General features: G+C 35.6%; 1 protein-coding gene across 1 annotated transcript in view; it reads left to right on the plus strand.

The window, feature by feature from the left end:
* The window catches only part of ALG13 (ALG13 UDP-N-acetylglucosaminyltransferase subunit), a 75,089-nt gene that overhangs the window by 9,519 nt on the left and 48,140 nt on the right, over positions 1–17,430 (plus strand). Inside the window, 8 exon segments of the mRNA XM_043895316.1 lie at positions 11,179–11,204; positions 11,207–11,316; positions 11,318–11,388; positions 11,390–11,537; positions 12,068–12,151; positions 14,218–14,268; positions 15,008–15,054; positions 16,643–16,715. Of these exon segments, the coding sequence (XP_043751251.1) occupies positions 11,179–11,204; positions 11,207–11,316; positions 11,318–11,388; positions 11,390–11,537; positions 12,068–12,151; positions 14,218–14,268; positions 15,008–15,054; positions 16,643–16,715 (610 nt within the window).

Below are 17,430 nucleotides of genomic sequence, written 5' to 3' on the forward strand. Positions count from 1 at the left end.
AGACTTGGGTCCTGCTCTGGAGGTACTCTTACAGTATGCTTGAGGAGGAACTATATTTGAGTCTTCTGCCAGAAAAACAGTAGACTATCCGTAAATGATAAATGCACTTCTGTAACTTAGTAGTCTTTTCTCATTATCTTGATTAGGTATTGGGACTAGGAAACGTTGTCATCTTGCACACTTTCACTTCACACTGTCTTTGACTTGACTTCAAAATATCTAGTATGGCTCTCATTCAGAAGAAAGATGTTATGACCATCACATGATATGGTGAAGTTTGTAGGATCAAGCGTTTATAGAAATAGCATCTAAAACATAGCAGTGCTGATCCTATGTCATATTCTAGTGGTATTTAAAGATCTGTCAAATAACGATACCTGTTGGGGATTTTTGGACAGACATGGTGTTAAAAATCAGAGATTTATAAAAAGCAGTAGCTATAGTGTTTTCCAGTAAAAGAGTACAGAGGATAACCACAAAATCACACTTAATTCCTTGTTAAATGGTTTATTCCTTACATGAATATTCTAGTACAATCTGGCATAATTCTTTCAATTCTTATGATTTTTTAGGTGGCTAGATAAAAGATAAGCAAAAAAATCTAGCTTCAAACGGCAATGTAAAATACATGTTTCTTGATGTTGATATTGATTCTTAAAAAATATTTTGAGCGGTTTTTAATACCATCATGCCCTATCTGTTTTGGTATTTCATTTCTTTTTTTTTTTTTTTAAATTTTTTTATTAGTTGGAGGCTAATTACTTCACAACATTTCAGTGGGTTTTGTCATACATTGATATGAATCAGCCATAGATTTACACTTATTCCCCATCCCGGTATTTCATTTCTAGATCCTTACTCTCTTTATGAATTTTTACTATATCCTGGCAGATTGATACTCTGTCATGATTGATTTTTTTTTGGGTGGGGGGTCTGTGTTCTGCAGCCTACTAGATCTTAGTTCCCTGAGCAGGGATCAAACCCATGCCCCTGGCAGTGGAAACACAGAGTCTTAATCACTAGACCTTCAGGGAATTCCCATGTCATGATTGCATTTTGATGGCTACAGTCCTGCTCTCAAAGGCAGTAGTTCTTAAGCTTTTGGGAGATCATGAAACCCTTCAAAATACTTAAAACTATTGCTTCTCTTTGTACTAACATTTTGCCATGAATTACAAGGAATTTACAGGTACCTTGAGGCTGTGCTAGGTTAAGAATCCCTCGATGGAGGCCAACTTCAGTAATTTCATTCCTTGGTCATTGTTCATTAATATTTAATGATAATAGACTCCTTTATAATTAAACTCTCTGATTAAATACATTTAAGTTTAGTGACTTCCAGTTTTTATAATATAATACAAATTATAAACTTTTCTCATTTGAAACATGCCAAGCAGCATTTTGAAACTAACCTGAATACTTTAACTCAGTACCTATAACCCAAAAACTGTTGTAGTAGTTTCTAATTGATAAAAAGAGCTAAATGAAAATTATATACATTTATAGTAGTTATTTTAGGATATATTACATTAGGCTATCTGGTAAAGCAATATCGTTTTGTAATTTACTCATTTACTGTCAAGTGTGCTTCTAAGGTATTTGCTGAACTGATAGTCACTGTTGGAATGTCTGTGAGAGGCCATATATTGCATCTTTTTCTGTTCATTTCCTCTTTTTTCCAGAATATACTGATTGTTTCTCTACTACTGTATGAAGAGAGTAGATAATACACCTACTCCCCAAATTTAGGAGTGAAGAACATTGCTATGTTTTATCCTAAGTAGTTTTCTGAATTTCAGTTTTTCCATTTGTAAATTAGTAAAACTAGTTTCCCTCATAGGTGACTTCTAAGACATGTGTGGCATGTTTGAAAATAAAAAAAAATGTTGAAATAATACATTTCTCTTGGTTAGAGTTTTTGTTTTAAGAAGTAAGAGTATAGGCTTAGAGATACTTTCCTAGAATTCAGTCCTAAGTAATAAAGCAAAGTCTTCCTTGAATTTCATATTTAAATTCATATTCAGTTTCTAGCTGGGGTTGTGGTTAGAGAATTAAAGTTTACTTAGAGGAGTAAGGGAATGAGTCTCTTCAGTATATCAAAACAAAAGAATGTTCTGGTATTTATTCTCCCTTCCTTTAATCCCCTGTCTGTCTGTAGACTGGACACTGCAAGTAGCTTAAAAAACAAGAAAAAACAACCTTCAGTATTTGTGTGTCAATATATTTTTAAACAGTACTATTTTTCTTTTTTTCTAATCTGTACTAGAATGCTTCGGGTAGAACTCGGGAAGAGAGGAAATGAAAGCAAGTGGCTCCTGATAATGTTTGTTCTGTTTTGCATATCTGAACAAGAATAACTGCTCTGAGAAGTCAGTTATTTTTTTTATTGCCTCCGTCCTAAAACTTTGAGGAGTTGGTATAGGGCCTTATGGCCAGATTTTGTTTTAGAACCATTGTATTTCTTTTCTTCACTAATCTTGCCTTGTTAATTCTGTTTAAATGTTCACTATGAAAAGAAGTGGCAGGTTCTAGTTTCAGGGTGCTGTTAAAAATGTTTTTTAAAAAGTTTACCATTATATTTTTCAGTAATGAAAGACCATAACAAGTTTCTGTAGAATTGCAGAGCAATTTTCCCCATTGGCCCCGTGTTATTTCATACTGAAAAATGACTGAAGTAAATGATTTATCAGTTTTTTTAAAAAAATGCTAATTGCCTTTTCAGCAGGCTTTCTGTCACATGTTGTTATATAAATATATCTATGATTAATTTTTTCAGTTTTGTTGACTTATAATTGACATGTAACATTAAGTTGTATAACTTAATGATTTGATATGTATATATAGTGAAAAATAAGGGCTTCCCTGGTGGCTCAGCTGGTAAAGAATCTGCCTGCAGTGCAGGAGACCTGGGTTCAATCCCTCGGTTGGGAAGATCCCCTGGAGAAGGGAATGATTACCCACTCCTGTATTGTGGCCTGGAGAATTCCGTGGACTGTGTAAGTTCATGGGGTCACAAAGAGTCAGACATGATTGAGTGACTTTCACTTTCATAGCAAAAAATGATTACCACAATAAGTTTAGTTAACATCCCTCACCACACATAGATACGAAATTTGTTATGTTTAAAAATCCAAGTCTGTTTATTTCATTTGGCAAGGTAAGATTTATTATTTATTTTTATGTGGGCCATTCAGTCCCACAATTTGCCAGGATAATATGTTAATCCCCCTACAAGCGATGGTTAATGTTGATCACAAATTTGATTATCTAAAGGGAGGGCACATCTGTTACCCACTTTTGACTCACAGAGAATCACACTTCCTTAGACCTGAAAGAGAGCTTAGAGATCATATAGCCTGTCAACTTTATTTTACAGTTAAGGAAACCAATGCAGACAGATTGAAATGGCATAACAAAGTTCATAATCTTTTCATGATACCGTATTGTCTCTTAGAAATTAAAATAATTACTCAAAAGCATTTTTATACATTTACAACTATACCATATATGTCACAGACAGTGTATGCTTTTAAAAAAAAATCCAGGCATATTTAATTTACTCATAGAAACATGAAGGAGTGTTACCTTAGAATTAAAACTATTAGTATTTATATTCTTCATAGTATAGAGAATTTCCCTATTTCATCAGTGAAAGAAGGAATAGACAATTCCAGTTAAAGCAACAAAGCCCTTTTTCAAGTTGAATTATGGTATGAAAAGTTGTTGTAAAAGCACATCAATTTTATGACAGGTCAAATGATTTGTTAATTATGTTTATTTTCTTCAATTTATTTTAATCTATACCCATACAGTGCTTAAAAGGTCTTTTAGGCAATTGTTTTTCTTCCTATTTTCAATGTCAAAGGGAAGAGATGCATTAAGGTTTGGGAAAGCGCCTTTGAGAAGCTATATTTGAATTATGGCTTGATTTTCAGTAGAATTTAGGTGAAATTGTTCTGTTTCTTACCTATTTTTTTTTTTTTGGACCAAAGAAGAGTTTCTTAGTGAACCTTTTTATTTGACATATAGCAGTTAATAGGGGGCTTCCCTGATGGCTCAGTGGTAAAGAATCCACCTGCCAATGCAGGAGACACAGATTTGGTCTCTGGGTTGGGGAGATTCCCTTGAGGGGGAAATGGCAACCCACTCCAGTATTCTTGCCTGGGAAATCCCATGGACAGTGGAACCTAATGGTCCATGGGGTTGCAAAAGAGTTGGAGATGACTTAGCAACCAAACAACAACAGCAAAAAATACTTATTAAGCAGTTATGTAAGCACTTGACATGCAGTATCTAATGTAATTATTCCAATAACCTTAGATTTAGATCACAGAAGAATTCCTGGAGTAACATTCCTCAGACTTTGAAAATTTGAAAGCATTAGCTATAGTGCACTAAAAGCCATTAGTAACTTGAATGCTAAAGTTGCCTGTTTAACTTTGAAACTGAAAGTCACTCAGTCGTGTCCAATTCTTTGTGACCCCATGGACATTACAGTCCATGGAATTCTCCAGGCCAGAATACTGGAGTGGGTAACCTTTCCCTTCTCCAGGGGATCTTCCCAACCCAGGGATCGAACTCAGGTCTCCCACATTGAAGGTGGATTAACTTTGACTTGGCCTTTTATTTCCCCTTATGGGAAAGACCAGGTCAAAGTTAAGCAGGTAACTTTGGCGTTCCTTGGAGCCTTTAATTTTGCTAATGGGCATACGGGGTTATAGTATAGGGCCTTGAAACTCTCTTCTCAGCAACACTTATTAATAACTGGTGGAACACCTTGTTCTAGAGCACTGGTTCCCAAAGTGTGGTCCTGGGCTGGTAGCATCAGCACCACCTCAGAACTGCTTGTTTAGTTGCTAAGTTGTGTGCAATTCTTTGTGACCCCGTGGACTATAGCTCATGAGGCTCCTCTGGGAAATCAGGCAAGAATACTGGAGTGGGTTGCCATTTCCTACTCCAGGGGATCTTCTGGACCCAGGGACCAAACCACATTTCCTGCATTGGCAGGAAGATTATCACTGAGCCACCAGGGAAGCCATTAGAAATGCAAATTCTTGGGACCCAGCCCAGCCCTGGCTGAATCAGAATTTCTGGGCATGGGGCAATCTTTTTCCAAGCCCTTCCCTTGAGAACCACTGTTCTAGAAGTTTGCAGTATTGGGAGTAGTTTGCTGTGGAAGAATAGTCAGCCAATTGGGATTTCAAGTGCAATAGATGTTTCAAAGGACAGTATATTACTATGAAATTGCTTTCTATTATATACAGGAGGAATTTTAGTAATGTCCTACAGGTCTTTTTTAAAAAGTCCTATTGTACTAATTTGGGGAACATAACTTGTAGTTACCCATCTCTGAGTCTTAGTTTATATCTTCTTTAGAATGCAGTCCTTCTATAGTAATTGCAAAAATCAGGAGACAATATATAGTTCCAGTCCTAGTACTATTGCCAATTGGATGTGAAAACATGAACAAGTCTTATAATTATTTGAAACTTATTTCTTCATCTGTAAAACAAGAGGTCCCTTTTAGCTGTAACATTCTGCGTATCATTTTCCCAGTTTATTATGCTGTTCTGTTTCTTGCTCACTTTATTGAATTAATTTATTATTTCCTAAGATAATACATGTAAATATATAAGATATTAACTAGTTCTACAAGGCATATAACAAGAGACAGCAGTTCTGTGTCCCATTCCTCCTCATCTCTGATCCTGCTTCCTGTAGGTAAACATATGTTTTGTAAGTGATGCTTTCTAACTTGTTTTTTAAATTTAAACATCATCTATAGACTTCCTACTGTGGAAGAGAGGCCTTATCTCCTTCCTCACTTTCTTCCATTTTAGGAAGTCTGTTGTTGTTTAGTTGCTAAGTCCTGTGCTCATCTGTCCATGGGATTTTCCAGGCAAGAATACTGGAGTGGGTTGCCATCTTCTTCTTCAGGGGATCTTCTGACTCATGGATTGAACCCGCATCTCCTCCATTGACAGGTGGATTCTTTACCACTGAACTACCTGGTAAGCCCCAGGAAGTCTATAGGTGATACTTAAATTTAAAAAACAAAAACAAATTTAGTTTACCAATTATGGTGAGATCTGTTTTCAGCATTGACATTATTATGATTTCTTTAGTAAATATTCACATATGAGCCATGTTGTCTTGATTGATTACTTTTCTATAAAACTACTTCATTTTTGTTTTTTTCGTTTGCTCAGTTTTCTGTAGAACTATTTTCAAGCTCTCCAGCCAAGGAGGTCATCTTTCCTAGTGTGTTTAAACATGCTAGGTTATCTGTAACTTATTATTATTTATTTTTTAATATGTCTGTGATATAGTTTTATTTTACCTCAGCTGGTGGTTCTCTGTCTAGTCCTGCTTAAAAGTCTGTCCTCCTGGAATTTCCCCTGCATCCTTACCTTAAAATTCCTTTCGCTTCTCTTTTGGAATCTTCTCTCTCTAAGATTCCATGCACCCCACCCCTTTTTTGTGGTTTAACTTATTAATTTTGGTTTCAGATGTCCTCCACTAGCTTTCTGATAAAGGATGGCACATTGTTTAATCTTTCAAGTTTGAAAATGCCTTCTTCTAGTCTCCCCATCTGATTGACAGTTTGGTATAGAATTCAAGGTTGGAAATAATTTCCCCTCAAATATTGAACTTCATTGTTTAATGAAGTTGTAGCTTCTAATTCTTCTGTTGAGAATTTATTTATGTGTGATCTTTTGTATAAGATCTGTTTTTCCTCTCAGAAAGCTTTAGAATCTTTATTCCCTGACTTTAGAAATGTTATTACATGCATTGCAGATCATCTTTTTTGCTTTCATTGTTCTGACTACTTCATGGACTCTTTCAGTTTAAATATAGACAGTCATATACTGCAGTGGTAGAATTTTCCTTACGTCGTCATCATTATTTCTTCCCCTGCACTTTCTTCATCTCATTTTGGGACTCCTGTTCGTTGGATATTGGCTTTCCTAAATTGATCCTCTAATTTCCTTGTTTTTATCTCTACAACCTTGTCTGTTTTGTGAGCTCCTCAACTATAAATTCTATTCCTTCTACTGCATTTGTTTTAGTAATTTTTACATTTAAATATAGCAGAATTAGCATTTTCATGTATAGTTATATACATTTTTAAAAATGCATAATGTAAGATACAGAACTCTTCCACTCCATCTTTAAATCCCCTCCTGTCATCCCTTTATAGTCAACCCTTTCCTGCAGTCCTAATTACTGGCAGCAGCTGATCTGTTTTCCCTTTCTATAGTTTTGTCTTTTCCAGTATGTCATATAAATGCAGTCATACAGTATGTAACCCTTTGAAGCTCTCTTCATTGGCTTAGCACAGTGCGTTTGGAATTCACCCATGTTCTTGTATGTATTCATGATTAATTATTCTTTATTGTTGAGGAATATTCTGTTTTATGGATATACCACAGTTTTTCCATTCACCAGTTGAAGGATGTTTGGATTGTTTCCAGCTTGGGAGGAATCGTGATTATTAATAAAACTGCTATAAATATTCATGTGCAGGTTTTTGTGTGAACTTAAGTTTTCATTTCTCTTGGATATTTACCCAGAAGTGGGGTTGTTGGGTCATATGACAATTCTGTTTTATTTTACAAGAATCTGCTAAACTATTTTTCCAGAGTGGAAAAATAGTGTACTGTTTTATATTCCTACCAGCAACATATGAGAGTTCAAGTTGTTCTTCATCTTTGTCAATGCTTGGTATTGTCATTTAAAAAAATATTTTGGTCATTCTATGATGTATGTAGTAGTATCTCATTAAAGATAAACACATGACCAGTAGGTACATGAAGAGATGATCAACATTATTAGCCATCAGGGGAATGCAAAAAAAAAGAAAACACAAAGAAGGTACCATTTCATACCTACATGGGATGGCTGTAATCCAAGAGATGGACAGTAATGTGATTTGGGAACTCTTATATGCTACTGATGAGAATGACAGTAGCACAGCTGAAGCAATTCCATTCCTAGGTATTACCCAAGAGAATAGAAATGTCCAGACAAAAACTTGCACATGAATGTCTATAACAGCATCAGTCATTTGATTGTCAAAAAGTGGAAACTGCCCACATAGCTGTCAACTGATGAATGGATAAATAAAATCTACCTTAACTATACAAAGGATTGAAATACTGATACATAGGTGCTCCTTGAAAACATCATGCTAAGTGAAAGAAGTCAGTTCTACAGGACTGTATATTATATACCATTTGTTTGAAGTGTTCAGAATAGGCAAATACATAGAGATGGAAAATAAATCAGTGGTTCCCTGGAGTTGGTGGGGATAGGAGAATTGGAGGCTGATGGTTTTGAGATGTGGGGTTTCATTTTGGGGGTAATGTTCTAAAATTGATTGTGGTGATGGATGTATAACTGTAAATATACCAAGAAGTCATTGAAATGTACCTTGTGAGTAAATTGTATAGTATGTGAACTATGTTATAAAGCTATTTAAAAATCACCAGAGTTTTAAGTATACAATTTAGTAATTTTTAGTGAATACGCAGAGTTGTGCAGACATCACCACAAAATAGTTTTATAACATTTTTATCCATCAAAAAGATCCTTTGTGCCTGTTTGCATTTAATACTTATTCCCATCCTAACTGCAGGCAACCACTAACCTGCTTTCTTTCTCTTTAGACGTGGTATATTTCATATGGATGGAATCATATCTTTTGGAATCATGCCCCTTTTGCATCTGGCTTCTTTTGCTTAGGATCCAGTTTCTCCGCAACCATGCTACCACTTGTTATTGTCTGTATTATTTATCATAGCCACCCCAGTAGGTGTGTAGTGACGTCTTATTGTGGTTTTAATTTGCATTTTCCTAATGACTAATGATGTTAAACATCTTCTTATGTGCTATAATTAGCCATTCCTGTATCTTTGGTGATATATGTAGTCAAATTTTTGCCCATTTTAAAATTGTTTAGTTGTTTTCTTATTGTTGACTTTTAAGTTCTTTTATATATTTTTGGTACAAAGCTTTTTTGTCAGGTGATATACAGATATATTCTTCCCGTCTGTGGCTAGTGTTTTCACTTTCCTAACAGTGTCATTTGCAGAGCAAAAGTTCTTAATTTTGGTAAAGTCCAATTAATCAGTTTTTCTTTTATTATATTATACCTAAGTTCTCTTTTACTAACTCAAGGTCTTGACGATTTTCTCCTATGCTTGCTTCTAAAAGTTTTGAAGTTTTGTTCTATATTTCGATCTTTGATCCATTTTGAGTTATCATAGAAGATATGAGGTATAGGTTGAGGATCATTTTTTTTTCTTTTTGCATATGGCTGTCAAGTGTTTCTTCCAGCACTGTTTGATAAAAATGTGATTTTTTTCTGTATTGCGCTGCTCTTGCAACTTCATCAAAAATCATATTTGTATGGCTCTCTTTTTGTGTGTTTTCTCTGTGTGTTTACATTTACTTTCCTCTATCTATCTTTGTCTTCCTGCCTTTAATATTTCTTCTGTTCCCACTCTTTCTCCTCTTTTCTGATTCTCTCTCCCATTTTCCCTTTTTCTGTCCCCTTGCTCAAAATGAAATGTATGGGTTAATATTTTTAATTTAAAGGACTTCATATTTACTATATGAAGAATGTCTATTTTCTCTACAAGTAAGAAATGCCAAAAATGAAATAACTTTTTCACTGTAACTCAGTTTTTCTCAGTGAATTTGGGGTCTTAAAGAAAGATGGTGATTCCTCTTCCCAAACCATGTTTGCACCAGTGTTTTGATTTCTTTAAAAAAGAAATTAGTCAAGGTAATTTCAAATTGGCATGTTAAAGAAGGTAAAGGTTTTATTTTTTCTACCATGCTTTTATTTCACTCCTAAACTGTAAAATTGATTACTGATGCTTTTCCTATAGGGGGCAGTGGTCATTACTACTGGAGCCACAGATAACAGAAAAACAATTTTGAAAGCAGCTTAATTTTACAGCTTCTCCAAAACCAGCTTTAGATCTATTTATTTTTTAAAAACACTTAGAAAAAGTAAGGACGAAATTGGATTTTGGCATTTAATTAATACTTGACAGTGGAATCAGGTAATGCGAGTGACCAGTTGTTTTTGAGGCTTACAGAGAACGGTCATATTTACTTTGGTTTTCTCAGAATTCAGAGCAGTCTTTCCAGAAAAGTGCCCTAAACATTGAATCACGCCTCTAGTGCTGTGCCACAGAATTTTAAATGTAGCCCATTAGAAAGTTTGTGGGTAAGATATTTTTCATTACACTAAATTTTACATTTTAATTGTTTGCATTTTCAGAGAAACACCCTTTTTTGCAATTTCTCTGTTAATGTTATACGATAGTTTGGAGACATTAGTCAAGAACGTGTCAATGTTTCCTAGTATAACTAATGGGTTTAATTTCTGTCATCCTGAAAGTGACAGTCACTCGGTCGTGTCTGACTCTTTGCGACTCCATGGACTATACAGTCCATGGAATTCTCCAGGCCAGAATACTGGAGTGGGTAGCCTTTCCCTTTTCCAGGGGATCTTCCCAACCCAGGGATTGAACCCAGGTCTCCTGCATTGCAGGCAGATTCTTTACCAGCTGAGCCAACAGGGAAGCCCATTCTATGATCCTAGCAGAGGGTTATTATCTAGGAGAATTAAATGAGATTATTTAAATCTCATAGCTGGAATAGCCAGATAACTGCTTTGGCAGTTTACTTGAATTGTGACCTCTACCACTTTAGATTAAGGGAGTCCCCCACCCCACCCCCATTTTCTTTGTTTTTTTAAGGTAGTAAAAAAGCTTACTTAGTTAATTGTGTTCAGATTTTTTTTCCCCTCTCATCTCCATGAAACTATGAAGGGAGCAGCGAACTTGGGCAGAGACTGAAAATTCTGGCAGAGGTCTTAAAGCAGTGTCATGTGGGCTGGGCTGCATCATACACACCTGAGCCTTATTGCAGTTCCTTTGCAACCTCGTGCAGCAGTTGCCTTGAGTTAAGCTGCAAACTCAGGTTCCTTTTGGTCAGAAAGCTCAGCTGCTTGTGCATATTTCTCTCAACCTTTGGCTGGTTGGGTTAATCCCACCCTTCCCCAACTGGATAGCTCTGCAAGTTCCTGCTCCCTCTCATGTTTCCTTCTCAAATCAAGTTCTTTGTTTGTAGGAGCATCGGCTCTTCCTCTTCTTTTCACAGGGTCCTGACTTATCCTGGGCAAGCCAGCCCTTTGCTTCTGCTCGTGAGAAGTGCCAAGATTCTGCAGCGCTGACTCCAACTGCCTTCTCATGCCTTTCCGGATACCTGGATAAGCAAGCCCTTGTCACTGCTACCTATTCCTTCCTGCGCTCTGCTTTTTCCTTCTTGCCACACGTGTGTTCCCCTCTCCCCCTGCCCACCTCTATCCCCTGTACACAATGCATAAAGGATGGAAAAAGTACTGCGGCCAGAAGTCTCTGAATGAGGCATCAATGGATGAATATTTAGGCAGCTTAGGGCTGTTTCGAAAGCTGACTGCCAAGGATGCCTCTTGCCTCTTTCGTGCTATTTCGGAACAGGTAAAAGGAAAACAAATGCACCTTTCCCATGCTAAGTTTTCAGAGTTTGAGACTTGGCACAGCACTGTAGCTGAAAGAACTATAACCCACCAAAACAAAATTCCCTTCTCTTTTTCGTATTTAAAACATTACGTTCTCTCTGGTACTTACTAGCTTGGTGTGTGCCTTTGTTGTCTTTTCTAAATGCCACTTTGGAATGTAAGAGATAACATAATGGGGTTAAAAAATCTTTGAAATGTATTTTGTTCCTTTGTAAGCAACCCTGTCTTCCTCTAAATTTTATACCTAAGGAAAAATTTATAGATGGTGCCCATAAGTAGTAGAAGGGGGGAACATGACAGAATCATACCTCCTCAGTATCACTAAAGATGACAAAAACAGATTTTAGTAAGATCAGGACTTAATTTCCGAATTTCCTACATATGTTCTGAATGGAGGGGGAGGCTTGAGTGTCTAGTTCATAGTCTTAAGTTAGAAGCTTCTATTTCAAATGACTGATGACAGTGAGCTGGTCTTTCTCTTCTTTTTAGTTGTTTTGCAGCCAGGTCCATCACTTGGAAATCAGGAAGGCTTGTGTCTCATATATGAGAGAAAATCAACAAACTTTTGAATCTGTAAGTAGAATATATAACCAAGGAAGAGTTGTTTGTAGAATATTCAGCAGATAGGAAATGGATTTTGAGCACCTATGTATGAATATTGTATCCTGCGGTCTCTTCTCAGTAGCAAATATTTAATTTTCAGTTGGCTTCTTTTCCCCTGGGTAGCATACTTCTGGATCTCCTCCCAGAACTAGATTGTTTTGTACTCTAAAAATTATGAAAGCTAATCTTTATCCTTCCCACCATTTATCCCCCTCATACGCCAACAGTTACATTTTGACCATGTTATCCATTATCACAGTTTTCTTAAACAAGTAATCATAGTTCACAAAAGGTTTGGCTATGTTAATATTTTTAAACATGCATTTTAAAATTTGTACAAATGAGAACCTTTTCTGTTCTGAATTCTGTGCTTGATGATCATCAGTTAACTTGATGAATCATGTAAAACTTATCTATAAGGAAACAAATTAGTCCTAAACATGTCTTTTCATGTGACAAACAGGTAATTGGAGCTCTTCCACTAATTGATTGACTTTAAAACAACTTCTAGAACACATCTTTGTATATGTTGAAGTATAAGTTGGAGTATAAGTCGAAGTCTTGTTAACAAAATGAGGTTTTATAAAGGTCTGATTTGAAGTGTGCCTTTTCCTGTGACTGTTACTTTTGTTGTTGTTTTTTTTTTTAATGCACTCCTAGCCATTCCAGTGCTCTTTGTACTCCTGATGATACTATGGATATTTGCCTGCTGTTCGAGGTTTACTCTTAATTTTCTCAATAGGTTTCAGTGAGTTGTAAAACTATATGAAGCCTTCTTGATTTTGAAGCGTTTTACTTTGAAGTTAATTAGTCTTCACCACACCTGGGGAAAGGGTTATTTGTGAAATTACTTCAAATGCAAGACCATGGTGTAAAGCAGTGCATCTCAAGTATTTTTGTGCATACCAATCACCTGGGAATCTTGTTAAAAAACAAATTCTGATTCAGTAAATCTGGCCTGGGGCCCAAGATTTCTGCAGTTAACAAATTCCTGAATGATGCTTCTGTTGTTCATGGACCACGTTTTGAGTAACAAAGATGTGGGTAAAATTTTAAAACCATTTGGATGAATCTCAGATTAATTAGGCAGAGCAAAAGAAGGCAGAGAAAAAGCAGCCAGACCTTCCAAAAAGTACATGCTGTATGATTTCCTTTATATAAAACTCTAGAAAATACAAACTACAAACCAGTCTATAGAAAAACAGCAGATCGATCGTTGGTTGCTTGGGGATCAGTGAAGTTAGAGGTGCACAAGGAAACTTATGGGGATGATGGACATACTCACTATCACTACTGTCATGATGGTTTCATGGGTGCATACGTATGTCAACTTAATTGTGTCATTTAAATATCTATGGTTTATTTTATGTCAGTTATACCTCAAAACTTTAAAAAGGTGGTTGAGAAAAATTGAAATGATTTTTTAAGTCTAGTGATACACATGATTGGAACTAGATGTATATTATCTTATATTCCCTGAGATTAATTTTTATTGAGGTATATTTTACATCTGATAAAATTCATCTTTTTATGTTTTAGTGTTTTAAGTTTTGGCAATAATATACAGTCATACAGCTGCCACTGCAGTCAAGATATAAAAATATTTCCATCTAAAAGTTCATTTTTGCTCTTTTTGAAACTAACGAAGTTCCCTTTAAAGTTCCTCAGTTTAAGTTTGTAAATGAATGTCTGCTGTCAAATTTTAAATACTTATAATTATTATGCTTCCTTGATTTATGCAAATTGTTATTTAAGTTGGCATTTCAAAAGAAACTCAAAGGCATACCATTTGATGAAATGCACTGATATGTGGATAAGCCAGGACATTTTCTAAGATACTTTTAATAATAGTCCCAGCTTTTCTCCATTCAACTTTTGTGTATGTGCAAATCTTCTTGAGGTGCTGTGCAAAGTAGTCATTTAATATCATAATTGTTCAGCTGAACAAAAACTCACTGGAGGATTATATTGCAGAATATACTCAGATTTCAGTAATGCTATGTATTTGGTTAAGTCAATTTGTTTTATTTTTGAAGTATGTGGAGGGATCTTTTGAGAAATACCTGGAACGGTTGGGAGATCCCAAGGTAAGATCAAATATGGGGGTTTAATCTTTTCAGAGTATTTGGAATAGTAGCCTAAATATCATTCAGCTGTGTCACTTGAACTAGACCCAATCTATTTTCTTAAGTAGCCAGCTGTGTTGAGTCAGATACTTCTTGCAAAACTTTAGAGGCTGGCGATTGACCTGTTGTTTTGTGTTGAATATTGAAAATTGTGTGCTAACAATTTTATCATCCATAGACTAGCGAAATTACACACTACTCGGACACAGGACTGACCTAAACCTTTTCACTTTAATGTGGGAGGGGGGTGGTAATGAATGTTACTAGGAGGTCATTGTTTTTATTAAATAATTTCTCTGATTTGTAGTTATCTTTCTTTTATGTGGGACTAAGATTCATAAACATTTAATTAAAAATAATTTTATGTGATTAAATTGCATAGTTCTAGACTTAACACATTTACCAAATACCTTGTTAGCTTCTATTCTTACATTAATTGCGTTTTTATTGTGCCTTTTAAATCTCCCATATTACTGTCCTTATTTAATAGCAAACTAAGATCTTTAAGTCGATTTTTTTCAGAATAAATTTATGTTAATAAGTAACTATCACAGTATCCCAAGCTCAAAGCAAGTTATAGTGTGTTGTACAAAGTCTTCATCTAAAACTGTTAAGCGCCTAAAAAAATTGTTGAACTTGCAAAAACTTCTACCTTCTAGGTACAGAATGTTTTTAAAAACTTTATGTACTCTGTATTTAGGAAAGTGCTGGCCAGCTGGAAATAAGAGCTCTTTCTCTAATTTATAAGTAAGTTGAATCTGTTTGTTGAGAGAGTGAGTGTGTATGTGTGTTAAGATTTCTAATTGAGTCCCTCAATAATTGAGAATATTTGAGGTTTGATATATTGATACGTAAAATGAAGCAGTCTTAAGCAAAGTCAATGAGATAATTTGTGTCCATTCGAATGGGATGATAAAGGATTCTAAGAATTGCCCGTATTATTCCTTTAGAAAATCAGAATACTCTAGAATTTTTGTATATTTAACTTTGTGCCTCTTGTGCATGCATGCTCTATGGGGCAATATCACTTCCAACAGGTTAGAAATTGTTTCCTGAGGACAAAAAATTACGTATCAATTGGTTTATAACTTCACTTTCACTTTTCACTTTCATGCATTAGAGAAAGAAATGGCAACCCACTCCAGTGTTCTTGCCTGGAGAATCCCAGGGACGGCGGAGCCTCGTGGGCTGCCGTCTATGGTGTCGCACAGAGTTGGACACAACTGAAGTGACTTAGCAGCAGCAGCATGATCCTTCAAAGGATCACAGTTCATAAACATATGATTAGAGTAGATATATATGTATATATGTATATATATAAACTAGATATATAGTATATTTGTTGTATTAAATTTTTATAGGGAAATTAAGAAAAGTATTTCTTTGTTCTTTAGAGAGGCAGTAATGGTGTAAAAATTTGAAGGACACTGCTCTATTGCTTTGAAAGTTCTGTTTAGGTCTTTAAAACTGCAAGTGGCATTTCTGAAAGCATAAGCTTTTGAAAATAGCTATAAAATGTGAGTTGTAGGGAATCTTGTTCATTTAAGGAGTTGGATCTGTGGATGACTTCTTCATTCTTAGGATGTGAGATGGAACATACCTTGAGAGAGTCAGAACTCTCTTGTATGGGAACTTGTTCAAGGTTAGTGTTTTGCAGTCTGCTTATCCTTCACTAAATCCAGCAAGAAGTAATACAGAAGAGGTTTCAAGCAGGTAGCTAATCAGATGATGCTTTTAAATAGGGGACCAGTTTTTAAATTGGCCTGCTTTTTGTTTTTGTATGGCTCTAGCTAAGAATGCTTTTTAAAATTTTTTAAATGGTTTAAAAAAATCAAAAGAAGAATAACATTTCATGGCATATGAAAATTACATAAAATTCAAATTTCGGTGTCCATAAATAAAGCATTATTGGAACATAATCATGTACATTTGTTTATACATTGTCTATGGCTGCTTTTAGGCTAGGAAGTCAATGTTGAGTAAATCATATAGCCTGCAAAAGCCATATGTTTGTTATTTGGTCATTTACCAAGAAAAATTTGCCAACACCCACTTTAAATAAATGGGAGCCTCCAAAACTTACAGATATTCATACAGTGGGCAATTTATCTTCTTTACTCCTCCTTTCCTCAAATTAAAATACATTTTAAAAATGCATAGGACTTCAGGGACAGTTAGTTAGCTTTGCTGAATTAAAATTTAACCTCTTAAACATTTGAGTTATTTTATATGAACAAAGTAGGCAGTTTAAAAGCACAACTATTTGTTCCTATAACTATTTCTTGTGTATACTAAATTGTCTCTTCTCATCCATCTTTGTTTTCTACCCATGTAGTCGGGATTTCATTCTTTATCGCTATCCTGGCAAGCCTCCAACTTATGTCACAGATAATGGCTATGAAGACAAGGTAAGAAGATAAGTGAGTGTTTACTAAAATAAAGAATGATACTACCAGTTTGCCATCGACAAATCATCCTTTTTTAACCTAATTAATGAAAAATAAGCACAGTCTAAAAGCCAAGCTTTTTTATAACCAAGCCTTTTCCTCCCAAGTTAGCCTGAGTATTGTTAGCTATCTTTCTGAACAACCTGATCCTGTCACTCCTCTGTAGTAGGAAAAACCCACCCAAAACCCTAATTGACTCTTCACTGATTAGAAGATAGGATCAAACTCTGAAGCAAGACCTTCAGTGTCCTTGTTGTTCAGTCGCTCAGTTGTGTCAGACTCTTTGCGACCCCATGGACTGCAGCACGCCAGGCTTCCCTGTCTTTCACCATCTCCTGGAGCTTGCTCAAACTCATATCCATTGAGTCAGTGATGCCATCCCAACTGCCTCCTCCTCTGTCTTCCCCTTCTGCCTTCAATCTTTCCCAGCATCAGGATCTTTTCCAGTGAGTCAGCTCTTCTCATCAGATATTAGAGCTTTAGCTTTAGCATCAGTCCCTCCACTGAATATTCATGATTAATTTCCTTTAGGATTGACTGGTATGGTCTCCTTGCAGTCCAAGGGACTGTCGAGAGTCTTCTCCCAACACCACAGTTCAAAAGCATCAATTCTTCGGTGTTCAGCTTTCTTTATGGTCCAACTCTCACATCCATACATGACTACTGGAAAAACCAT

Source organism: Cervus elaphus, chromosome X, assembly GCF_910594005.1.
Source record: "Cervus elaphus chromosome X, mCerEla1.1, whole genome shotgun sequence".
Taxonomy (NCBI): domain Eukaryota; kingdom Metazoa; phylum Chordata; class Mammalia; order Artiodactyla; family Cervidae; genus Cervus; species Cervus elaphus.